The 26,450-nt window shown below is 32.1% G+C and overlaps 3 protein-coding genes across 3 annotated transcripts; 1 reads left to right on the top strand and 2 right to left on the bottom strand.

Moving 5' to 3' along the window:
- The first annotated feature begins 979 nt into the window (after positions 1–979).
- On the top strand, positions 980–2,594 carry LOC102629568 (leucine-rich repeat extensin-like protein 4). The gene has a single exon (XM_006475287.4). The coding sequence runs from the start codon at positions 1,220–1,222 to the stop codon at positions 2,462–2,464; it is 1,245 nt and encodes a 414-aa protein (XP_006475350.1). The 5' UTR covers positions 980–1,219; the 3' UTR covers positions 2,465–2,594.
- Positions 2,595–5,300: 2,706 nt separating this feature from the next.
- LOC102629285 (acid phosphatase 1-like) lies at positions 5,301–8,059 on the bottom strand. Its single transcript, XM_006475286.3, has 3 exons — positions 7,575–8,059; positions 5,844–6,053; positions 5,301–5,687 (listed from the first exon to the last, which is right to left on the bottom strand). The coding sequence occupies exons 1-3, from the start codon at positions 7,973–7,975 to the stop codon at positions 5,510–5,512; spliced, it is 789 nt and encodes a 262-aa protein (XP_006475349.1). The 5' UTR covers positions 7,976–8,059; the 3' UTR covers positions 5,301–5,509.
- Positions 8,060–23,221: 15,162 nt separating this feature from the next.
- On the bottom strand, positions 23,222–26,234 carry LOC102629001 (uncharacterized). The gene is made up of 2 exons (XM_052444641.1): positions 25,337–26,234; positions 23,222–24,280 (listed from the first exon to the last, which is right to left on the bottom strand). The coding sequence occupies exons 1-2, from the start codon at positions 25,930–25,932 to the stop codon at positions 23,605–23,607; spliced, it is 1,272 nt and encodes a 423-aa protein (XP_052300601.1). The 5' UTR covers positions 25,933–26,234; the 3' UTR covers positions 23,222–23,604.
- Positions 26,235–26,450: the final 216 nt, after the last annotated feature.

Genomic DNA, 26,450 nt, shown 5'->3' with positions numbered 1-26,450 from the left:
GATGATGAGTTTTGTATTGAAGATTGAATAAGAATCAACTTTCCCAAAGAAACGACATAGTCGGTTACACGAAACAAAATGCATTATGTTGCTATCTGTTCACAAACAGTGTGTCGATAAAAAGTCGCGTACGACGAACAGCTCATATCATTTGGCAGCAATAAGCTTTCAAAGATTTTATACACGTGATCTGTATAATTGAGATTTAATTATTATGATTAAAATAATTAATAACTGATCACTAATTACCCAAATAAAATTTGCTCAAAAGAAAAGCACAGATAAAAAGAAAAAATCATGATCCTTTCCTCTAATACTTAAATTGCAAGATTTTTGCTTAAAAGCAAATGCATATCCTCAACCGACTCTAACTACTAGTAATGGGCCATTGTAATCCCTTTTAGATCAGAGTCTTATAATATGATCAAGTGATAAAAATTGATATGAAAATCTATGTTTACAACATGTGATGTAATATAGGTTCAGGTATCCTATTTTTTGGACGTAATTTTTAAAATATGTGCAAATTATGGGCTTTGATTTCACTAAAATCATGTCACAATCGAACCCCAATTGCCGGTCTACTAAACTATCTACTATTAGAAAAGTTTCACTCCCCGGTTGCTTTAAATGAACGCAAAATCCATACCATAGCTTTGAGCCTTCGAGTGTATTTTGTTTGTCTGCAATTACACAGCAACAAATTGTTTGTAAGCTTCCGCTTTCACTGCATGTTTTACTCTAGCCGTGAATCTTTTAGCTTCCAGATGAATTTAATCATATCAACTTTCTTTTTTAATCGTAGCACTCCTCATGAGCTTTGGATCACGGTACATTTAGTTTTATACCCCATACTGTAATTAGAAGTCCTGACAAGATAAAAGTTTAAATATGCATCGGGTTTTTGGGTGTCATCTCTGGGGCATTTCTTTGTCCTGGTCAGTAAATTAATTATCAACTCACCAACCTGTTGGAGTGCAGCGTGAACAATTGATAACAGCATTACCATGTACAAGTCAAAATTTTGTACAGTAAAAGCATAGTGAAATAATATAAAACATAAATAGAAAATGAAAATAGAAGAACCAGAACACACTCTATTACAGACTTTTCATCACTGAGAGACCACATAAACCCCACCATTGAATGCCTGGAGCCTCATTTGGCAACATTAAAAGAAATCCCATCAAATAATCATCTCTTTAACTTCATCAAAGAAATGGGGAAGAGCTGGCTTCTAGCTCTCGCCGCTTTTGTCATCTTTCAGTTAATTATTCCAACAGAAGCTGCTTCATTTGGTGTCGGTGGTGGTGTTGCTATTGGCATTGGCGGCGGTGGTGGAGGAGGAGGAGGTGTTTGGATTGGTGGAGGTATCAACGGTGGCCCTGCTCAAACCCCAAGTGGGTCATCTCCGGGTTCAGGTTCAAGTCTCAAAACAGCTTACACTGCTCTCCAGGCTTGGAAATCAGCAATAACTGATGATCCTTTGAGAATTTTGGACACTTGGGTTGGAGACAATGTGTGTTCGTACAAAGGAATCTTTTGTTCAGATCTTGGAGCTCAAGGCCCTGTTGTTGCAGGCATAGATCTCAACCACGCAAATCTTCAGGGCAATCTTGTCAAAGAACTGTCTTTGCTCACTGATGTCAATCTACTTCATCTCAACACCAACAGATTTTCAGGCACAGTTCCAGAAACTTTCAAAGACCTAACCAGCCTCCAAGAATTAGACCTCAGTAACAACCAATTTTCAGGCCCTTTTCCTCTTGTCACTCTCTACATTCCAAATCTTGTTTACTTAGACCTCCGATTCAACAGCTTCTCAGGACCCCTCCCTCAGGATCTCTTCAACAAGAAACTTGATGCAATCTTTGTCAACAACAACCAATTCAGTGGGGAACTCCCACAAAATTTGGGCAACTCCCCAGCTTCCGTCATCAATTTGGCTAATAACAGGTTGAGTGGAAGTATCCCAGCTAGTTTTGGGATCACAAATTCTAAGTTAAAGGAGATTTTGTTCCTGAATAACCAGTTAACAGGTTGCATTCCCGAGGGAGTTGGGCTGTTTTCTGAGATGCAAGTGTTTGATGTGAGTTTCAACTCACTGATGGGTCATTTGCCGGATACAATATCGTGTATGAGTGACATAGAGATTCTGAATTTGGCTCACAACCAGCTATCTGGGGAACTGCCGGACCTGGTGTGTTCGCTGAGGACGCTAATGAATCTAACTGTGGCTTTCAATTTCTTCTCAGGGTTTAGCCAGGAATGTGCGAGGTTGTTGATCAGGAATGTGGGATTTGATTTCTCAGCAAACTGCATTCCTGGAAGAGATATGCAGAGGCCTCAACCAGACTGCTCTCAGATCCCCGGAGGAGGATTGAGTTGTCTCAGAATTCCTGCCTTACAGCCTCTTGTATGTGGGTCGTTAGTAGCGAGTTTAGAAGCTAAATCATCTCCATGAAAGTCCATGAAAGAGGGAAATTACTCTTTTTATTTTTTTTTAACCAGTATTGTAAAACAGGAAGGTGGTGGTGGCTGCCTTTCAATTAATATAGCAAATTAGCAATTATGATTCACAGCTTCCAAATTTATTTCTTCATGGCTTCAGTGCAATATTTGTGGGTTATATCAATTTTCATTATCTGTCTTGAATAGACGAGACAAGCCTATCAACTTGAGAGATATTTATGAGACTGATGATGTTAGCAGGCGTCGATTTTTATGTTATTGTGAGTGAGATTGTTACAGTCAAGTATATATCTTAATCAATATGTTATGGATCATTTTCCTTCATGTGATACCTGTTAAGCAATGAAGTGTTATCTTAAACAGTAGGTTGACAAGCAACCACAAAAATAAAAACTTGGATAATCTAGAAAAGGATTTGCTGAACCACTCGGCTCAGCCCGAGTGCCCAGGGCAGCTGCCCTTCAACGTATTATGGGGGTAATTTTTTTCTTAATTAATTGAGTAAAGGTAGTTTTTTTTCTTATTCATGAGTAAGGAATAGATATTCTTTGAATATTTGTGAGGGTTAAAATCTGGGCAGAGCTCCATTAGTATTGATGTAAGTTGGTCTCAGTAATAGTCTGATTTGTAAATATCAGTTATAGTCTCATATAATATGAGTTGTAATATGAACAATAATCTCATGTAATAAAAAAAAAGAAAGAATTTTTTCTTACCCATGAGTGAGGAGTAGACATCTCTCGAATATTTGTGAGGGTTAAAATTTGGGCAGAGCTCCATTAGCATTGATGTAAGTTGGTCTCAGTAATAGTCTGATTTATAAATATCAGTTATAATCTCATATAATATGAGTTGTAATATGAATAATAGTCTCATGTAATAAAAAAAAAGAAAAGAAAAGGATTTGCTGTTTGTGTCACATGACTTCTGCGCAAGCAGCGCAACCCCGCAGCTCATTTGTCTTGTTTAGACATGATTATATAACGCTGAAATCAAAGATCTCATTTCCCCATTACTTACTTTACGTTTAATTCATTATTCCTTTTTATTAATTCTATGTTCTTTTTATTGTTTTTTTTTTCTCAATCACTTGGGTTATTGTAAAAGAAAAAAAAAATTTTTCTTGGATTTAATCGATCGTCGATCATTTGTAATCATTTAGGCTTTGTCATCAAAATTACCAAAGTAAATTTTTTTTTACCTAATAATGAGACAGCTCACGCCTCAAAATAAATTTAATATTAAAAAGTCAATGAATCTCACAATAAGACATACAGCTCTATTATATAACAAAATATTAGTGAATTATCATCACTTTAATATGCTGAGATGATAAGACACGCCGATTCAAACTTTTCTCAAATCCTTGGATCCTATAATATAAACAATAGAACAATTAGAATAGCCCGGCAACCCCCATAATGTATATGAAAACTTTCAAGTTTGCCATGATTATTATTATTGTGGCCGCAACTCATATTATTAGAATAAAATTTAATTATTTTTCCATTAACTCATACCTCCTAAATCTACAGATTTTACCATCTGAAATTTACTGAAATCTAAATAAATAGAATTAATATTACGGTAAGAGATTTGGCAAGACTAATTTCGAAAATTTCCGAGAACAAATATTTTTAAAAAAATATTTATCACAACTCATATTTGTAGGAGGAAAAAGCTTTTGGGTGTGTTTGGTTGTAGTATTAAAAGGGTATTAAATTACTATTTACATTAATTTAATACCAAACCCATGTTTGGGAAAACAACACAAGGGATTGGGGTGGGAGGCTAATGCGTCAACTGACGCATTAGCTTTGTTTTTTTTTTTCTTTTGCTTTTAACTTTTATTTTTTGTTTTATTATTATTATAATACTAAAATAATAAATAAATATAATTTTTAATTTAATTTAATATAATATTTTTATTTTATTTGTTTTTACATTATAATTATTAATATAGATTAATAAATAAATAATTTATCATTCAATAATAATATTTTTTTATTTTTACATTATAATTTATTAATAAATTTATAACTTATTATAACTAATAAAAATATTTAAATATGAATAAATTTGAATAATATTAATTTAAAATTAATAATAATATAAATAATAATATAAAATATTAATGCAATTTAAATATATTAATATAATATAAAACATTAATATAATATAATATTTAATTTAAATTAATTAAAAAAATAATACAGTACAGTATAGCACCAAATATTGTACAACATTATTATAATATAATGCTAATACAATACAATATAATATAATATACTAATATTAAAATAATATAATATAATATAATACAATACAGCGTGTTAAAACGCACCATTTTGAGTCTTATGTGGACTCGAACTGACAAGCGCACCAACCATTTAGATTATAAGTTGCATTCATATAGAATGGCTGGACGCGTCACTCCACCCTCCTTTACGTAGCGAGCGGGGCAGGGATATTACATATCGCCAGGAAAGCCAATTTATTGGCTTGAAAGAGCTTTGATCACGACTGGTTGTAAACAAACCACTGTCTCGCCTCTGCTTTCTTTCGAGCTTCGCTGCGTTGGCTTTTCCCACTACTGATACATGCACTTGGTTTTGTACCTGCTACTTGGGATTGGGTAAAAAATGCCTGTTTAATTCCAATATTGAACAGATGCAATGTGCATGACAATTAAGCAGACCAGAAAACCTATCCACGCATAGCATTTTCTTCTAAATCAGTGAGTACACACATATAACATGTACCTGAAGTTGCCTTTTTTTAACATGCTCTCTCCTAATGTGGTGAGTTTATATCTTCAAATCAAGAAGTCAAAATCTATGCAACGCTGTATTAAGACAGGAATGCCTGCAGGCCCCAAATACAGTTTTACATAAAATAGTCTCTCATGGCGATAAATAATGCTTAGCCATGATAAAAATGTTAAAATATTAAGCAAAAGATCATCTTCGACCAGCATGAAGCAGAGGAATTCAACAATGTGAACGGATCAACAATTTCCCGAAGATCAGATTTCGGGTTAGGCAATGTAGTACATTGGATTGGGGAGTTTGAAGGACCTCTCAGCTTTTGCAAATCCCAATAAGTCACTCCACTGATCTCCAGAGCTCCCATGAATCCTGTAACCTTCATTCACCAACTCTAATCTCTTCTCCGATTTGTATACTGTGGCTGGTTTTCCTTGATCTGAAGGACCCCTGTTTCATTAAAATGTTCACTCAAAGGCCAGTTATCTAATAAATTAATTATTATTCACCAAATAAAAGCATATAATAAATGTCAGTTTTGAATATCTCATCATGAATATCGATAGCAAAGAGATCAATCACATAATTTCATATCGGTTCCAGTACCTCAAGAAAAGCTTTTTCCAATCACTGTATCCAGCAAACAGAAGATTTTTCTCTGTGGTATTTCTCTGAAATTCGTTCCTCCCAGTTAGCAGAAATATCTTGAATCCCAGCTGCTTGAGCTCCTTGTAAAAATTCAAGCTTGCTGGTAAAGCAGGTGCCTTAGCTAAATCCACCCACTCGTCAAAAGCATCTTCATTGAAGATTTCTGATCTAAATTCAAAGCAAGATAGGCCCAGTAACTATGGTTTGAAAAAAAAAAAGTTATGAAAAATCATCAACAAAAAGGTTGCGGATGAGTCGCACACAGGATGCAAACAAGACAGCTGCCCAGAAGTGAAAATGACTAAACATGAGTATAACTTATGAACTTTAAAGGAGTAAACATTTGTAGGTCTAATCACGATATGCACCAGTGAAAATTCTCACATGATACAGACTGTTGGCAGGAATATGGGTCATGTCATAGTTATAAATAAGGCGAGATATGCTAATACAAGATTGGTTTTCGTGTTAATGGGGTGCCATGAAAACCTCAAGCAATCAAACTCATAAGTGATTAATGTCAATCTTTTCCTAGATGCAACAGTTTAGTCACTGTTTTGTTTGTAAATGCACTCAAAATTCTTAAACATGTGACCTAAAATCACTTTCTAACTTATCATGCTTAGGCCATTTTAGCTGCATATGTTTTAACTGTGTCCTTAACGGCCATCTAAACAAGTAATCTTCATTCTCTATATGAAATTTCATCCTTTTTTTTTGGGGGTGGGGGGGGGGGGGGGGTTTTACCATGGCTGTAGATCCTAGGACAAGGATGAAGAGTAATCACCCTAATTCAATGGTACATCATAGGCCATTATCTCAATCTATATGGTAGACTAACTTGTAATTTTGATTGTATAATATTAAATTCAATAAAACATTAGCATAACCCTGCCCCTTCGTGGATGCATCAGTTAACAAGTCCAATGGACTCATCTATCATGATGCATATTAAAGCAAACATGTCTAGGTTTCAACTTCGCTACTCATATAGTTACATACATGCTCAGACATCCAGGTCCTTAGAATACACTCATGCATCCATTCAACATAATCCAGAATGATTGTCAATGATAAACAAGTATCAAACACTAACATGTTGGGGCAAACGAAAAGCAAAATCGAGGCTCTGTTTGTTGTTACTGCTGTTTAGCAGTTGTACTGTCGAAAGCAATGTTGACAATGCGTTTGACAAACATGTTTGCAAGTTAAGATCATGAGTTATGTCATGATTTTTCATTTAACATAACTTATGAAATTAAAATTTAGCACATGCATGTCAAGTTTTATTGACACGTGGGATGAGGATTCGTGCTCCAACACCTATGTCGGACAGCTCCTGACTGCTGATTTGGAGCTCCGCACAAAGTCTGCTGAGCACCGAAGCCTGGCCCTGACCCTAGAGCTTCTATTTCACACAGGGCCACGGCACCACATTAGCAAACAAAGAAGGTTGAGTAATACTAGGTGCCCGCTCAAGCTACTTATGCAAACTAATTGAATCAAATCGACGAGATGAAATGAAACTATAGGAATTGTCTCCTTATTCCTATTCTGTGGCGTTAGCATAGTCTATTGCCTAACAACATGCACACCTACCAGATCATGACACGTGGTAATATTACAACACCATAGGAACCAACAAACAGTGAAATCCAATCCAAAGGCTCAGAAAAGAAAACGAAATACCCGAAACCATGAGCTGCATAGTAGGGCAAGTTGGAAAGAAGGGTCTCATCGATATCAAAAACCCAAGCGTCCTTTCCGTCACCAGCCGAAACGTTGGCGCTCTTTGCGTGCTTCAGCGAGTAGCCGGAGACGATTTCAGAGTCGGACAGGTAATGTTCACCGGTCATGTACTTCTGAACGAACTCGACGCACCTTGACGGAACAGAATCCCATTCTCCGGCGTCGTTGGTCTCCACGGAGAAACGCCAGCTGTCGCAGTACAACTCATCGCCCGCGCGGATTTTTCTGTCGCCGGCGAATTCGATCCTGCCGGGGAAGATTTGGATGACGGATTGTGAAAAAGCGTGAGAGATTAAGAACGAGTGGAGTGAGATGACGAGGAGGAATTTGCAGCAATCCATTTCCTCCCTCTGGCTCTGCTATTATTGGCTGGCCCCTCCTGATTGTCCTAAATAACAACAAATGGCATCTCATTTTTTCAGCTTAAAACTAGAATAAAACGACATTGACGCGGATTGTTATCAGCTAAAACGACTCTCCGTTTTTTGGCATTTTCCCTTTTGACCACTTGTTACAGGAATCTAATCTAATAAATTTATGTTTCAACGATATAATCATTAATCTACAGACGGTAGACGCAATAAACATAGAGGGAACATTTGTAGTTTTGTATACAGTAAACGTAGTAAATGTGCTTTTGAGTTGAAAGTTAAAAAAAGTAAAAAAGACATTGTTACGAAAGATTGCACAACACTTTGTAAAAAATTGTGTGTTTTAATAAATAAAATTACAAAATATTCATAAAATTTTAAAAATTAATCATTTACATTCTTATTTGAATCGTGGGTTGAAAAATATCCGCAAAAATAGTATCAGGGCCAAGTTTTAGGTTCAAAATATAAAAATGGAAGAAACAATTGTTTATTTTATAAATTATGGAGGATATAATCTAATGATAGATAGTACTACAATTAAGGATAATATAACTAAACATAGGCAATATTATTATTTAGAACAAAGTAGATTAGATGATAAACAATTAGAACAATTGTATTATATCATGGGCTCATGAATTTAGAGTTGGAGAACTCATAATAATAAAACATAGAAATTTAAATATAAATCATATTCTTCTATTCAAAATTAGGAGAGAGGTTTATAGAAATAATTTTTCATGGAAACAATAGAATATTAATTCTATTGAGGAATATACAGACGAACTTGTGATTGATTATAATAGGGTTTTAACTATTAAGCAAAGAGATGAATACATTTGGAATGATAAAAGGATCAGAAGTAAATACTATCCTTCTGGCAACATGCTGATAGGACGCAAAGATTTAATCATGTATAAACTTTGTTATATACATAAAGGATTAGAAGAAAACAATATTCCTAAGGATATAAGAAATATTATATGTCACAAATACTTGTTAGAATATAATGAAATATTATCCAGATAATACTATGAATAAATTACCAGATCCATTGATAATTGCACAAAATATAGAAACCAATAAATTTCTATCTTCTAATTATAGGCATAGAGGATTTACTTATGGAAGATTTCAACCATTTAATTTGGTAAATGATTATGATATGTAGGGAAATAATAAGTTAAATTGGATTTCTCTATATTTATAAAATAAATTAAGAAATCCTAATTTAACCATAAATGATATAGAAAGTGCAAATGAAATACTTGAAATTAAAATATTTAATGCTGAAGATATAAGACAAGTTAAAATGTTAGGAGATCAAATGAGTAAAGAATTTGATTCAATCAAACAATTAATAAAAGACTTCATTGAAGATCAAGATAGATTAAAATAAGCAATCATTAATGTCATAAACAAAAAATCAATTGAAGATAAATTAAATAAGATAGAAATTCAATTACATAAAATTAAAAAAAATCGTTGAACAAATTGGTAATAAGTTTGCAAAAGGATTGAAGTACAAAAGATTAGTAACAATATGGAAGAATTACTCATGGTAATTAAAGAAAAAAAATAAAATTTTACAAGATACCATAGTTTACTACAATGAAAAGAAAAAATAAAGAAATGCTAGCAATATCAAGACCAATATTTAACAAAATAAATGAAGATAAAAAATTAATAAGTTTAAGGATGCTAAGTGAAAATATAGACAACAGATTAAAAGAATTATCTAATCTAGAAATATTCAATGAAGAATCTGAATGCGAAGAGGAAGAAGATGTATTTATTAATTTACAAGACATTGAAAATAGAGTAAAATATCTAAAAATGAATGAATCAAAACCAAGGGTCTTTAAACAAGGAGAATTTGGTAATAGAGCTTCCTATACTAGGGGAAATACAAATATACAATTATTATTTAAATATGACATCGAAGATAAAATCAGTAAGATAAAATCCAGCGATAGACCTAAAAATTGGATATGTTCATATTGGAGGAATCCAAGTCATGATAAAAGCTCATTTTTTAGAAGGAATAAATAGTCTGGAAAATTTAGTAGTACTGGATAATAGAATAAAAGATCGAAAACATGCACTCATTAGAATAATACAAGGAAACTTGAGTTATAAAAAGTTGATATTTAAGATATATCCCAAATATTCTGAGTCTTAGAGATAGAAATATAAATAAGACATTAACCTTATACCATGATTTGATATAATGCATGATGAATCTTATCCATATAGCATAACATATGCCATAGAATATACATTAACAAATTCAACAAATAGTGAAATGTTTGTTGATAAAGATTTTATTGAAATTGATAAATTATTTAATAAAGTTGGAAAGATACAATCTCTTAAAATTTTGAGAGAAATCGATTTACCAGATGAATGTGAAATAGATCTAAGTAGTCAACCTACTCTGATTAGGGAAAATACTACTAAGCCCATAGAATATACTCCAGAAGGAAGAATCATCATAGGAAATAGAAGATCATTCTCTATACCCAAAGAGAACCAATAGAACCCAAAGTTTTACAAGATGTAGCCACCTTGTGATACCGCCATCACATAAAATATTGGCCACAGTTAGGAAAAATAATCAAAATCTAAAAATTAAGATTAAATATAATAATGAAAAATCATGGCATGAGACTTTTGCTATCCTTGGTACAAGAGCTGCAAAATCTTATGTAGATGCCCAAATGATTAAATATTTAGAAAGAAAGATTCTAATTGAACCTCATACATATGTAGGATTTAATGGAGAAAGAAAGATATTAAGTCAGTATTGTGAAATACTATTAAAAATAAAATGAATAGAATTTATCTCTCTCTTTTTTTTCATAGAACTATATTATAAAATAGAAATAAGTTTTTTATTATCAGGGATAAATTTTCTTGAAATTTTCTCTCCTTATTGCATAGGAGATAAAGAAATAAGCATAACAATTAAAGGGATTAAGAAAACTATATCAAGATATGTCTAATCCTTTTATAGTTTATATAAAAGTGATTATACCATATTATAAGCATAAGCCAAAATGATTTCATACTTTAATTGATACCGGTTTAGGAGTTAGTTTAGCTAATTTCAGGATTTATTCAAAATCATACTGGAAATATTATAAGCCTTTAACATGACAAGGAATAAATGGTAAACAAATCACCTTAGAGATATGTAGGATTAAAACTTTAATCCAAATAGAAGATTATATCCTTAAGTATCCCTATATTATAGTCTTATGATCATATGGCATCAGATATATTTTTTGGAATTAATTTTCTTCATAAGCTCATTTATATAATGACTAACAAAACAATTACTCTTAAAACACCATGTAATCATTTCATTACTACAACAAGGATTTATAGCCCTGTTTGGCGAACAACTGGAAAATTATATTTTAGACACAGCTAGCGTGATGATTTCACTATAAAAATCAATCAAATCATATTAGATTATGAAAAAATTTTGGAAAAACTTGATAAAACTTTTCGTGAAGACCCAATTCAATAATGGGAAATTGATAAAACATATGTTAAGATCGAATTAAAAGATCCAAATGTTGTTATAAGAGTTAAGCCTATGAGAAATGGACAAGAAGATAGACAAGAATTTAATAAATTAATTAAAGAGTTACTAGAACTCAAGATTATTCAAGAATCTAAAGGTCCATATAGTACTCGAGCCTTTATGGGTAGGAATCATGCAGAGATTAAACAAGGAAAAGCTCATATGGTTATTAACTATAAAGAATTAAATAAATATACCAAATTCGATGGATACTTTTTACCTAATAAAGATACATTAATTACCTTTGTAATTAATAAAAAGATATTTAACAAGTTTGATTGCAAATTTAGATTTTCCAAATTAAACTTGAAAAAGAGAGTATACAACTTACTGCCTTTAGTATACCTCAAGGACAATATAAATGGACTGTAATGCATTTTGGATTAAAAAATACATCACAAATATTTCAAAGAAGGATGGATAAAATTTTTAAACAATTTCATGAATTTTGCATTGTTTATGTGGATGATATTCTAATATTTTCAAATAATGAGGTAGATCATAGTAATCATCTCATTTCTTTTGCAGAAAATGCAAGAAACGTGGAATACTACTTTATAAAAGAAAAACTGAGATAATACAACCTAGAATAATAGAGTTTCTAGGGTTAATAATAGATGAAATACGAATTGAGATGCAACCTCATATTCTTGAAAAGATATATTTATTCCCTGATAAATTAGAATCTAAAGAACAAATTCAAAGATTTTTAGGATATCTTAATTATGCTGAAGGTTTCATAGTAAGCTTAACTAAAAAAAGACAACCCTTACAAGGATTATTAAAGAAGAATAATACAAAATCATGGGAAGATCTCCATACCAAAGTAGTAAAAAAATTGAAAGAAAAATGTGAAAGTCTACCAAGGTTAGGATTTTTTACCACTAATGATAATTTTATTCTTGAAATTAATGCTTGAGATAATCACTGAAGTGTAATTCTAAAAACAAATTAAGAAAAGATTTGCAGATATGCCAGTGGAACATTTAAGCCCACATAAAAGAATTACCATCACTACTAGAAAAATGATTTTTTGTGACACTTGTCTTCTGACACTTTATTATAAAGTATCAGTAATTACATGTATTTGGGGCATTTTCCGTGTTTAACAAATAAGTATCACAAATTGCTAATACTACGGTATTAGTAAATTAAATATCACAGATTCGTGACACTAAAGTATTAGTAGTTAAAAAAATAAAATTTTAATTTTGTATCTAGTAATAATCAAACCGAAGACCCCTAAGCCATAAGCTTTTTATTTTAACCGCTATACCACTCGGCCACAAATTGCATTTTTGAACTTATAAATTAATAAATACATAAATATTAAAACTTAAAACCTAAAACCTAGAAATCTTTCATGTATGGTCTGTGTGAAACCTAAAACCTAAAAAATTTTGTTAAGTCAAAAATCTATCTCACGGCCGCCGAAGCTTTCTTCCCTCTCTCTCCTTCCCTCTCTCTCCTTCCCTCTCTCTCGCTCTCTTTCTCTCTCTAACAATGATCTACCTTGAATGCCGCCTCTGTCAACACCTTGAAACCCGTCATCCTTAAGCTAAAATATCCCTGAAAAGAACCCAGAAAGTGCTGTGAAGAATTTGGGCAAAGCTAAGGTTTGAAAGTCCGAATCAGTGTTGTGATAATTCTTTGTCTCATTCTCTATTCTCATTGTTTAAGTATTTATCTGTTAATTGATTGATGTTTATTGAGTGCAAATGAGAGCTTGCACTTGTTTGGAAATCTAGCCATCTAGGGTTTTTGTTGCTTATAATCTAATTTATTGTTTAATAAAATAAATAAAACGCAGCTTTATTATAGGTGGAATTCAGTTTATTAAGTGAAAGAATGATTACAATCGGTGATTATGGATTTAGGTTGAATGCAATTTGTTAATTAAAAGAATAATGGCAATCAACAATCATGGGTTTAGTATGTAGTATATATTTCATTTAATGGTGTGTATGAAAACCCAAACCTAAAATTTTCTTAAGTAAAAATCTCCATTCTCCCTCACGACCTATAAGCCCATCACTCACTCTCTCTCTCTCTCTCTCCCCTCTTTCTAGCTAACAACCCAAAACTTATTGTGAAACCGCCATATCAATCTTTCAAAGCTCATTAGTTAGCAGGTTATTGTGAAAAGTAAGCTTTTGTTTGCTTTTATGTCTAATTTTACTTTAAACATTGGGATTGTTGATATTCGAGTTGCTGGACACTTGATTTTGAGGTGAAAGATTAATTAATAGTTTACGAAATTATGCTGAAAATTTGAGGATTGATAGACTGTTGTTGTGAACTTGGTTGTTTCCGAACTTGCTAAATGACTTTCAATTGATTTGAAAGTTTGATTAAACTAAGTTTAAATGAGAACATTTTAATTCTGGAAATTTTGGAATGAATTGGGTTTATATTTGATTTTGAATGGATTTCTCAATATGGTTGGTTGTTGTCCAATTTTATTAGAAATTACATATGTACCATGTTTGATATTGCAAACGTATAGTCTAACAGAGTTAGAATAAACTGAAATTCGGATAAACTACACTTCTATTTGCATACTTCGAATCTGGAAAGTTTTATTTTGATTGAACTTGTAATTTATTTTTAATGATTTTTCAAACTCTGCTGTCTCTGCAATAACTTCTTTTGACAGAATTGTTCATTAATCTTTGATCCTATCAAACACCAGCCTAATGATATTGGAATAGCCTCAAATTTTAATATGTTGTTGACTTATATGTCCACTTAAAATCTGGAAAGTATCATTATGATATATTTAGTATTTTAAATTTAATATAAGGAAAATATCCACCGTCCACCCATTTTTTACACATTTTTCAAAAATATACAATTCCTTCATTTTTTGGCTGGAATCCACCTAAAGTTACATTTTTTTTCACTTTTCCACTTCCGTTTGGAATCCGTTAAGAAAACTAACGGAAACTTAAAAAAATGACCATTTTACCCCCAAAACGAAAATTACAATTTCACCTTAAAAATTACAAAAAATAATTAGATTAAATCTAATTATTTTCCCCATCGGTCAATAAATAAATTAATTCCACAACCATCAAATGCAGGTTTTTTTTTTTAAATATGTTTGTAATTAGAATGTTAAATTATAACAATAGTATTAAAAATAGCCCAATCTCACAAATCATCAATTGAATTTAAGATAAGTAGAATTTTATTATTAATTGAGTTATAATCTCTAGTAGTTAAGATTTTTTTGTACTTCATTAAAGTACCAATAATGATATTCATCATTAAATCTTATTATTTTTGGTATTTTTTAAGGTGAAATTGTAATTTTCGTTTTGGGGGTAAAATGGTCATTTTTTTAAGTTTCCGTTAGTTTTCTTAACGGATTCCAAACGGAAGTGGAAAAGTAAAAAAAAAGGTAACTTTAGGTGGATTCCAGCCAAAAAATGAAGGAATTGTGTATTTTTGAAAAAAGTGTAAAAAATAGGTGGACGGTAGATATTTTCCCTTTAATATATATTCAAACACCTGCTGCTACTTTTACAATTTCATATGCAATTTTGACAAAACTGTTCATTAATCTTTGATCCTATCAAACACCAGTCTAATGATATCGGAATAGCCTCAAATTTTAATATGTTGTTGACTTATATGTCCACTTAAAATCTGGAAAGTATCATTCTGATATATTTATTATTTTAAATTTAATATATATTCAAACACCTGGTGCTACTTTTATAGTTTCATATGCAATTTTGACAGAACTGTTCATTAATGTTTGATCCTATCAAACACCAACCTAATGATATCAGAATAGCCTCAAATTTTAATATGTTGTTGACTTATATGTTCACTTAAAATTTGGAAAGTATCGTTATGATATATTTAGTATTTTAAATTTAATATATATTCAAACACCTGCTGTTACTTTTACAGTTTCATATGCAATTTTGACAGAACTTTTCATTAATGTTTGATCCTATCAAACACCAGCCTAATGATATCAGAATAGCCTCAAATTTTAATATATTGTTGACTTATATGTCCACTTAAAATCTGGAAAGTATCATTCTGATATATTTATTATTTTAAATTTAATATATATTCAAACACCTGCTGCTACTTTTACAGTTCATATGCAATTTTAACTTATATAGTTTTATCATGTGAGAAGCAAATGTAGAGTTGTCCAAATGACTTGAAAATTTGATTTGTGGTGCATTGACATGTCTAATTATGTTTTGTTCATATCATTCCAAATTAAATTAAAGAGAATCTTAAATTCAAGCTGTCAACGTTTCCTGTTAAATCTGATTAGTGATAAATCTACTAACTTGCAGTACTTTTCAGGGAAAAAAATGTGTCAACACTGTGAATTGCAACGGAAGAAGAAAGTACCAAAGGCATAAATATTTTTTCATTATATTTGGGACTATTCTTAAAGGTTAGTCTTTTCCTTTTTCCTTTTTTTCTTTTTTATTTAAGGTAATCATATTCTTTTTAATTTTAATTACAATCAATTTGGCGCTGTTAGACAACTCGCACCAACCAATCCAACAGCAAATTAAGATAACATTTTTGAAATGCATTCAGTTTTTGACAATAGCAAAACGAAAAAGGAAAAATGATACTAGTTTAGGCTTTAGGAAACTTGCATCATGATTCTTGCATTGCAGCTGCCTCTATCTCGGTGCTCTCGGAGAAGTAATCTTGCTTGATTTTGCGTGATAGTTGATACAAGCCCGTCCTAGCCATTGCAAAATTGACACTAAAAATGTTCCAATTTTTTATATTGTAGTTTGAAAAGTCTGCAATGTTTGCTATGCTGATGCCCCATTTGAATGTTAGAGCCCAAAAATGAACGGTTTTAGGACCAGCCGGGTGGTTCTAGAAAGCTAGGAGCTTGTTAGCTATTCTTTTTAATTGAACTAATTTAACTTAAATATTATCCCGATTATTAATTTCTATGGTTTGCGATTGATTTGAGTTTGACATTCTTGTTTTGTGTTGGTTTGAGTTTGACATTCTAGTTTAAGACTTTGAAGGCTTCCAAGAAATGATTTTGGATGATGAGCATATGAGTAATAGTTTGAAAATTAATTTACTGTATCAAATATATACTTAGTGTAGCATATTAATTTTAAGAACTATGGATTATTCCATGAATATTCTAGTAAATAGTTATGTTATGTATGCATGTCTTAATATATAATAATTATATTTTGAAGTTTGTTTTTTTTCCCTTTCTAGGTTTAGGAAAAATGTTTAAAGTGATTTTGGGTTATGATGTCAACCAAGTTAAAGCAACATTACTTGTGAGTGGAAATATATAATGATTATATTTTTATTCTACTTTTTTCTTATTTTCTTAAAGTTTTATAATTAGGCAAAATTAATGAATACTTAATTACAATTTAGGGTGATATTCTTTAAATGGTTCACATGAATAGATTTAAGTAGTATAATAAATCTCATACTCACTTTATAAAGGCTTAACTAAGTTTGCAAATATTATTTCTTTTAGTAGTAATAATTTTGGATCGAACTCTCAAATTATTGAAACATTTTATGTCCAAACTTTATTATGCCTAATATAAATATGGAGATTCATAGTTATTTTATGCTCAGTTTAAGGAAACTGCAGTTTAAGAACTTATTTTTTGCCTTGTTAAATAAGCTTTTAGAATAAATAAATTGAGGAAATGAGTGTTGATTTATTTATAATAGAGCATTTGTGATAGCTTTTAACTATGCACAAAAATCATTTGGTATATGTAGATAAAGTAACATGCTTGTGCTGAAAGTAGATATTACATTGAAAACTTCTTGTCTGCTATAGTTTGCTATATATATAACCTTTACCAAAAGAGAATAATTGAGTTTATTTATAAATAGCTTATGAGTATTTTTTTTCTTTCAAACAAAATAATTTTATTTCTGTTAATTGTTGTTTCTCTAATGGCTAGATATTGGCAGCTAATTTTTTTTTCTTTTCCATGTATTAATATGCAGATTTGATCAATGTGTTTGAAGTGTTTATTCGTCAACTTCACTTATATCCTAACCCATACAGTCTATTGAATGGAGAAGCTGCTGGTGTGATAACGCAATTATACTACTCATGTTCAAAGAGTGAAAGGAAGCCATCCTTCTCAATTTAACTTCTAGATTTATTAAATTTAGCCACAAGTAGTAGGCATTTGATTGGATGGTAGAAATTTTTGTGTATTGAATTTGGATTATTTAGTTATGGGAGTAGGATATCTTATATTTTTGTTATTGAAGTTTTGGAATTTGTAATATATACTAATAATATTTAAATGTGAAATGAAAGATTTTGTGATATAAATCAATTTCTTTTTGTTATTTTGTGGTGCCTTTTAATTTTACCAATAAATCAATAGGCAATGATCCAATTCAATTTTTTATTTTTTAAAATAAATTAATTAGTGATGCCATGGTAACAGTAATTATAGACACTAATAAAATATCAATAACTACTAATACTATGGTGTCATAATATCGGTGATACTGTGGTAATAGTAATCACTGACACCACTTACAAGTGTCACTATTTTTCTGACTCCCAGATTACTGACACAATTAACAAGTGTCAGTGAAAGTAATTTCTGACACTATTCTGAAGTCAGTAAAGACCATTTTTCTAGTAGTGCATAGTAATGAAAAGGAATTGTTAGCTATTAAAAATGGAATAGCTAAATTTACTTTCTTTTTGTTACCAAAGAAATTCAAGGTAAGGTTTGATAACACTTAGGTCAAAGAATTTATATTTAATAAATTGTATAACCTTCCTCAATATAAAAGGATTATTAGATGGCAGCGGTTCCTTGCTGAATATGATTTTGGGAATTGAATATATTGAAGGATCTAGCAATTGTATTACATATTTTCTTAGCCAAGAATATAATGGAGATGAGTATTTCCAAAATAATTAAGGGCATAATGATGTGCTCTAAAGGTCAAGAATTGGTAATAGTATGATTTATGATGGGTTTGCCATGATAGATGATGACCATGAAGAATTAAGCAATCTTTGTCTAGACAAAAGCTTGCAAAATCATTCAGAAGTCAAGACTTCAGAATAATATATTAGCAATATGCTAAAAAAGGTATATTTCAAGGATCAAACTGAGGGGTAGACTACCCAGAATTCTTCACATAACTCAAAAGTCACATATCTAGAGAAATTTCTCACAATCAATGATCTTAAAGAACAATATATGAAAAAAAGAAGATCTTAAAGCTCTTCATTAAGCTTAAGACCTCAATATGATAAAAGTAGACAATCTATTCCGATGATTAAAATTTCATTAGGAAGTGACTATGCTTATGATTATAAAAGAATTGGTAAAATAGCCTATGAGATTCCTCTTAGTCAGGCTATAATACCAGATCATTCAGGGTTATATCCAAGGATTAACTTTGTTCCAAGAGCTGATCCAAAATTGATAAAAGAAATATTTGAATATGGTTTTATTAACCTTGTTTATGTCAGTGATGATCGTAGGGAATTAAAAGAGCTCTTAGAAAAAAAAATTACAGAGGCTGTCAATGATCTCAAAAGAATATCCAAAACAAAAGAAATGATTTTTATCAAGATCCTCACTACTTGCCCTAAATACTGTGATAACAAGTCGTACACATGATTCAAGTTGGGATTAACAAGACAAAAGTTAGTCCAACTGTTGATTTAGATTAGGTCTACAATGATTATGATCCTCAATTATTCAAGCCCAGAGCTCTCACTAGTAAAAGGGCCATTGTAATGAAAATCCTTTATAAATGTCTTGAGAGGATAAGTAAGGAAAAAATATGGCTCCATGAAGCCACAAATGAGCATATAATCTTTTCTATGAGTAGAAAAGAAAGCATCTTAGCCAAACATGCAATACTAAAAAAGAAAAAGGCAATATATGAAAATCTCGTGGAATCCAGCTTGTCAACACACTATGTGGTATGCAAGGTGTTAAAGCATCAATCATCATATGGCTATTTCTACGAAGGATCAAAAGGGGAGTCTGGCAGGAAATACATGTCGCTAGATGAGGAACTGATAATTGGCATGTGACAGAGTCCACTGGAAAAGATAAACGATGCTAGTATAAACCATCGATAATTCAAAAAGAAAAGATTAAAAAAAGATGAAGCTTATCAAAACCATGTAAAGGCTGTTAGCCAACAGGAAAAAGAGGACAATAAATGTCTTCAATGATATAAAAAGATGGGGTCACTTTATCACAAGGGATCCACAATCCACAAGAAAAATTTAACAAGTGTCATGTAAAAAGAGATAATCTTATCTCTTCAAGCTTATAAATGGAAACATGTAAGAAGGGAAGGACATCACATGTCTAACCCTTCAACAATATATGTATTCTTTGTAGCCATCTTTTGTAAAATTCTAGCTATGAAATAAATAAAACTCTTTTGAATGAAATTATCATCTTCCAGATATCGTATATAAACTTATAAATTAATCAAGAACCTTTTATACTAATACTTGTGCTTGATGAAGAAGATTTCTTGTTACTAAGCACTCTTCTAGAGACAATCGTAAGAAATTTACTTAGATATATCTTATTAGGCCAACATGTTGTGTGTTGCGTTAGGCCGTGTGGAATAGTTGCTAAAGTAATCTTGTATGATGTGTGGAGCTATGGCAGTGCTGACCATGGACCTCTCTATGGTTGGAGGCAATTAGTGAACCTATCTTAGAATTCCGAGAGATAGTATATTGGTTAGTAATCTTGAACTATCTTCTTTTGTTTTAGCAACAAACGAAAGTATGTTGGGTCTTGTTCGTTTTCTGAGAATTTTATAAGATAAAAAGTGATATGAGTAACTCAAATTCGTAAAAATGAAAAGATTTGTTAGCAAATTTTTAGATTTAATTGATAATTTAGATTTTAGTCAAGAATATTAAGTTGTTTATACAATTTCTATTGTTAAAAATACATTGAATGCAAGCAAGCGCTTATACAAAGAAATGAAAAGGATTAACATCAATAACCAAGAAGTATTTGATTCCTTTGAAGAGGAAAATAAGATAGCATTAATGGAATCAATTTTATATAGTCTTGAAATAATACAAGATTGGCGCAAAACTAATAATAGAACTCAAAACCGACCATAAATAATGAATAATAATAATAATGATAATATGAATATGTTGATTCAAGAAGCTGAATTTAGATTACAACCTCTCTATGAAAGTCTTGATGATATGATCCTTAATTGGGAAAATAGATTCAATGTCTATATAGAGATGTTAGAAGAAAAAAAAAATGGTCAATATCTCAAAGGAGGCAAATAATCATAAATAGCATATCCCATTTAGAATTTATAGATTTATATGAATTTGATAATCATTTAGAAATTTTTAAAGTAATAGTTAAAACTTTAAAAGGTTTTAAGGATAGATGTAAGAGAAATGGAAGTAGAGATGATTTCTTAAGATTATAAGTCCCTAAGATGACTATAAAAATCTTGGGCAGTCAAAGGAATTAATAAAATTTAGCATATTTTGCAAAAAGATCCTTGTTATACTAGATGTTGTAGACATTGTTGTAAGCATTTAATTGTTGAAGTTAAAAATACTTTCCACAATACATGAAAATTTAAATTATATAATTCAAACTTTAAATTTATAATAGTAACTTAAAATGCATAAAATATTTAGTTTTAGATTTCATCAATGTAAATGAGAGACTAAAATTTTACTATTAAAACAAGTATACAAATTTATCAAACTAATTCAGAATATTTCTGTTGTAAGCAAATCATCATCACTAAAATCAATACCTAAACTCCTTACTGCACTCTTTTTTAACTAAAACTTTTATTATGATTAATTAATTTGATTAATTACTTATTTAATCTTTCTCTCTCTCTCTCTCTCTCTCTCTCTCTCTCTCTCTCTCTCTCTCTCCTTCTCTTATCAAAATCTATTATGATATATGAAGTAAATATTACATTTAACAAATGAATATTATTCAAAAATTAATAAATTTAGCCCTACCGTAATCCATACAAAATGAAATGATCGATACCCATCATGTAAAAATCAAAAACTAAAGTTTCTATACCTTTTGAATCTATTAGAATTTTTTTGTCAAATCTCAAAAGCAGAAACTCTAAATGATAATAATAAGCATTATAGTGAAACCAAAGAAAAACTTGATTTAGCAAGAAAGAATTAAAAAAAATGAAAGAGAGAGAACTAGTTGAAGTTTTGACCATTGTTACAATAGAGAGAGAAAATAGTTAATCAAAGGTAATTTTGTGATTTTTAAAATTAATAAATTAAAATAAGAAGTTATAATTTGATAATTATTTTAATTAAAAGAGTATATGTTGAAGGAATTTATTAGGTTCGAATAACTCCACCTTTATAAAAGTTAGGGGTTCGTTTGAAGTGGTGACAATGTCCAACTCCTAGGCATACAATATTTTCATTAAAACAAAGTCGAAGTAATCGTAGTGGTGGCCTCTACAAGTTGCAAATACTTCATTGTGCACTATTAAGGACCATATCAAAATTGACCAATATGCCTTTGGTCGAGTGGGACAGCACTCGCTCTCACTCATAAAAGTGTTTGAGCTCTCATAAAAATATTATGGTGGTTTCATTTCCTTCCTCTATTATTAAATAATTGAGTAAAGACAATTTTTTTTCTTACGAAATATGAGTGAAATAGATGTTATTAGGTAGAGATATTCTTCTCTCTTATGTTGAGTAGAGACAATTATTAAGTAAAAGCAGTCTTCTCTCTTACGAAATGTAAGTGGAGTAGATGTTGCTCAAATATTAGTGAAGACAGTAACGTAAACTAGTCCCAGTATCAAAGAGGGAAAAAAAGAAGGAAAAAAATAGAAACAAGAAGAGAAAAGGAGAAAGAAAAAGGAAGAAAAAAGATAGAGATGAAGAGAAAAAGAATGCAAAAAAAAAAAAGACAATTATTTTTTGAATGGGGCTATTTGAATATACAAAATTCCTTTCTACGCTAATTTTTAAAAATAATTTTATTTTTTAAAATGAAAAATTTAAAAATTTAAAAATTACCTTTCATTAATCTTTCGCTACTTATTAGTGGGGAAAACTAATTCACTAACATGCACTAAAACTTCTTCCAAAATATCTTTTGGATAAACATTAAATCTATTATTAAGTTGAATAACAATACCAGTTGCTTTAAGTATCCCGTGTTTTAAGAAGTATAAATAGAATAAGGCATGACATTAATAGATGAAGTTAAGTCTAGTATAGCTCGTTCAAACTTAGTGTTACTAATTGTGCATGGAATGGTGAAACTTCCTGAATCTTTGCATTTCATAGTGTAAGTGTAAATGTCAATAGTAGTGTGATGTGATATCAATTATTGTGTTATTGTAATGCCCATGATATTTCCCCCCACCTCCCCCCGCCCAAAAAAAAAAGGGACCATATTAAAATTGTTGATTCAAGTGTCTGCATGCAGTATCATTCGTTAATTATAGAAAGAAAAATGAAGCTCCACTTCATTGATGTGAAGAGATACATGTTGAACATTGAATGAATCAATCAAACTTTGTAGATATACTGCTAAATTTTAATGAAAAGAGGTGAGAAAAGAAACGAGAAAAAGAATAAATGGATATGAACAAGCAATTGTTCTTTCTTTGTCTGTACAGTTTCAATCAATCTGTAAGCAGGAAACCCAGAGAACAAGTGAACAATTATGTAATAAGAGGAAAAATCCCTCTTCTTGCGTATAAACTGTTGACAAAACCCAAAAGTTAAAACCAGCAATCACAGGAATCATAATAGCCACGCAGCACACTCCCAAAAGACGGGAAAAAATATTTCAGATTTTGTGTTGGTAAAATTCAGGACGCACGGAAGAATTAGGGTTGCAAAAATGCAAAATATCTTCTTTTGCTCAAACCATCATTGTGCTTGCTTTGCTTGGTTATCACTGCACTAAAAGCTGTGCCCAAAAAAAATGATTAATCAATTAATTTAAGAGAATGAATAATCTTGTTCATCATGGCAAAGCTCTTTCCTCAGTTTGTGGGAAAATAATCTGCAAGCATCCATGCTTAGATCAATGGCCGCTGAAAGAGCTATAAACAATGCAGCATCGGCCATGCAAGTCACGTGCTGCACCCCAACTTCTACCACAGGCTTGCTTACTTTTCCTTCACCTTCAACCGTTGAGCCCATCACAAACCCTTTAACCGGTGACCTTGAATTCAACAAAGATTCTCTCGTAATTCTACTATCAATGCAAAATTTGCCACCCTTTTTGACACTCAATGTGGCTTCGGCAATTGAGATTCTGCTGTTGGGGCCGGTGCTGTCCGTAACAAGCTCAAACTTGTAGCCTAAGCCATCAACGGCGCCTCTCTCTCGCCATGCCTCGAGACGGCCCCACGGTTTCCAGCTGCTTACGGAGAAACCATTTGGCCGGAGGATCAGCCACGCACCGGGGTTAGATCGGGAGACCCGGTCTGACCCGGGCGAGGGAACAAACGGAGTGATCATGGAGGCGGCCGCAACGGGTGAGCCCGAGAGATCGTATATCATTATCATCCATCCTTTACGTTCTCTCCCACTTCGTTCTCTATCACCTGAAAATGTTCTCATCCAGCCTCTACTGCTGCCGTTATTGTTGGTAAAATCTGATGGCAGACATCTGTTTAGTTAACACACGGCAAAATCAATTGATCAATATACTGAATAGTAAGCGGAAGCTAGAGCAAGCTGAATCATAAAAGAGAAACCAAATATCTCCGCACATGGATGGAACCAGAGGTAGGTAATCGGTTGATGTACGGGTAAGGAGATTCAGATTCTAATTGTCTGTTTGACCAAACTATAAGTAGGCAATGAAAGTGCTTTGATAATTATTTGCCTTTATGTTTTGTTCATTAGGAAACCCATTTTTGAATTTTTTTTTCCCTCCATGTAACTACTGAATATCCTGATCAGTCATGGTTTGTAATAATGCAGATTGTTCGCATGCAACGCCAAGTTGATATTCTCGTCTGGGTACTAGAGAATAATGATAATAATAATAATAATAGTAATACAAGCAACAAACGACAGGAAAATTACAACTTGCAAATTAAAGATATAAACAAGAAATTCAATTTTGCTGACCCTGTAAACAAGAACAATCCTGAAACATAATTTAAAACGAAAATACCAAAGACAAGACTACAGTATCAATTAAGCATTCAATATGTATGTATGTAATCTTGATGTTTTAGTCAATGTGCCAAATATGGGACGCCAGCCGACCGATTAACACATGCGAAATTGTTGTTTGATGGGGGCCAAGATTATTAGATGACCAATCAATTAAAATACAGCATTACCAGCTGTAATTAAGATATTGTTACCTACTACCATATATGATCCCAAATTTTTCACGTTAGTTACTATGGAAGAAACAGGGGCTTACATCATGAGGATGAGGTGAACAAAAATGGGAACTAGATAGTGGTGAGCCCAACTTTGATTATTATGGCATGTGTGGGGTTAGTTAACAGCTAAGAAAGAAGTTGACAACCCACATGCCTTACTTTGTCAGGGAAAAAAAAAAAATTCGGAATACTCCCCGAATTATTCAATGCGACAAATAATAATAATAATAATAATTTCTTTTGAAAAAGTGTTTACCAAACCAATCATGAGTAGCAAAAATTAAGTTTACAAGAAAATGAAAAAATGTAAAATGTAAAATTACCTTGATCTTGAGTTTCGGTCAGCGCTGAACTTGCAACTGAAAACGGGTTGTCTGATATTCCCCTGAATTTGGAAAACCACGGGACTACACTCCGGCTCACCGCCGAACTGGAAGACGAACCGGGGATCCGGTTCAGAACGGACCGTCAAGTGAATCCGAGCGGAGGGTTTATCCGGCTCGCGCCCGAGTTTCAGCCACCCATTACGGAAGACAATGGACTTAGAGTCAGCCCCAGCGAGGTCGATGATGACATTGAGCCGGCCAAGCAACTTGCCCGAGCTGACCCCGCACGTGCTGCCCATGCGGCCCGCGTAGACGGACACTCGGAGGGTGATGGGTTTGTTCGAAAGGCGGCGGAGAGAGGCGGCGTCGAGGTGGAAGCCCAACGCGGACGTGGAGGACTCCGGTGGGGCGTCGTTTTGAGACGTGCAGAGAGGCATGAGGGCTGTTTGCGAGGGGAAGTTCTTGATCTTGAGCTTGCAGAAGCACGGGGTTGACGAAGGGTGGACGCCCGGACCAGCAGGTCGGGTGGCGGCGTGAGGGAGTTTGAGAGCCAAAGATTCGACGATCAAGCGAACAAATGGGCATGGATCCATGCTTGTGAATGAATGTTAAACTTAATTTTCTTGCTCGCAAGAAGACGAAGAAGAAGAAGAAGAAGAAGAAGAAGAGGAGCAGTGAGTAGTGAAGCTCGTAATGTACGTCAGTTTGAAGAGATGGGAAGATAGAGAGAGCGCTTGGGGAACATCTATATCTTCATGGACTCTATTGAATGTCCGCTCATCTCATCTCACCTGTCTTAACCTTTTTTCTCTCTCTCTCTCTATTAACTGTTGGTTTCTTGTGCCAAAATTTCTCTTTCTTTGTCGCTTTTTCTTCTCGCGGGAAAATGGTGCTAAAACTATGTCTCTGCTGTGCTGTTTAAAATATTATTTCTAAAAAATTATCAATTCAAAAAAGGGAAAAAAAAGATACGATGTTTCTAATGTTACAAAAGTTTTGAAAAAAGAAAAATTATTTATTTATTTAATTAAGGCTGAGTTTGGAAGTGCTGTGCTGTACTAGCCAAACTGTAGGATAAGAATTTCTTGTTTTTGATAGATGTAATCTTCGT

The sequence above is a fragment of the Citrus sinensis genome, chromosome 1 (assembly GCF_022201045.2).
Source record: "Citrus sinensis cultivar Valencia sweet orange chromosome 1, DVS_A1.0, whole genome shotgun sequence".
Classification (NCBI taxonomy): domain Eukaryota; kingdom Viridiplantae; phylum Streptophyta; class Magnoliopsida; order Sapindales; family Rutaceae; genus Citrus; species Citrus sinensis.
Note: the sequence above shows the minus strand (reverse complement) of the source record. Positions and strands in the feature narration are given on the sequence as shown.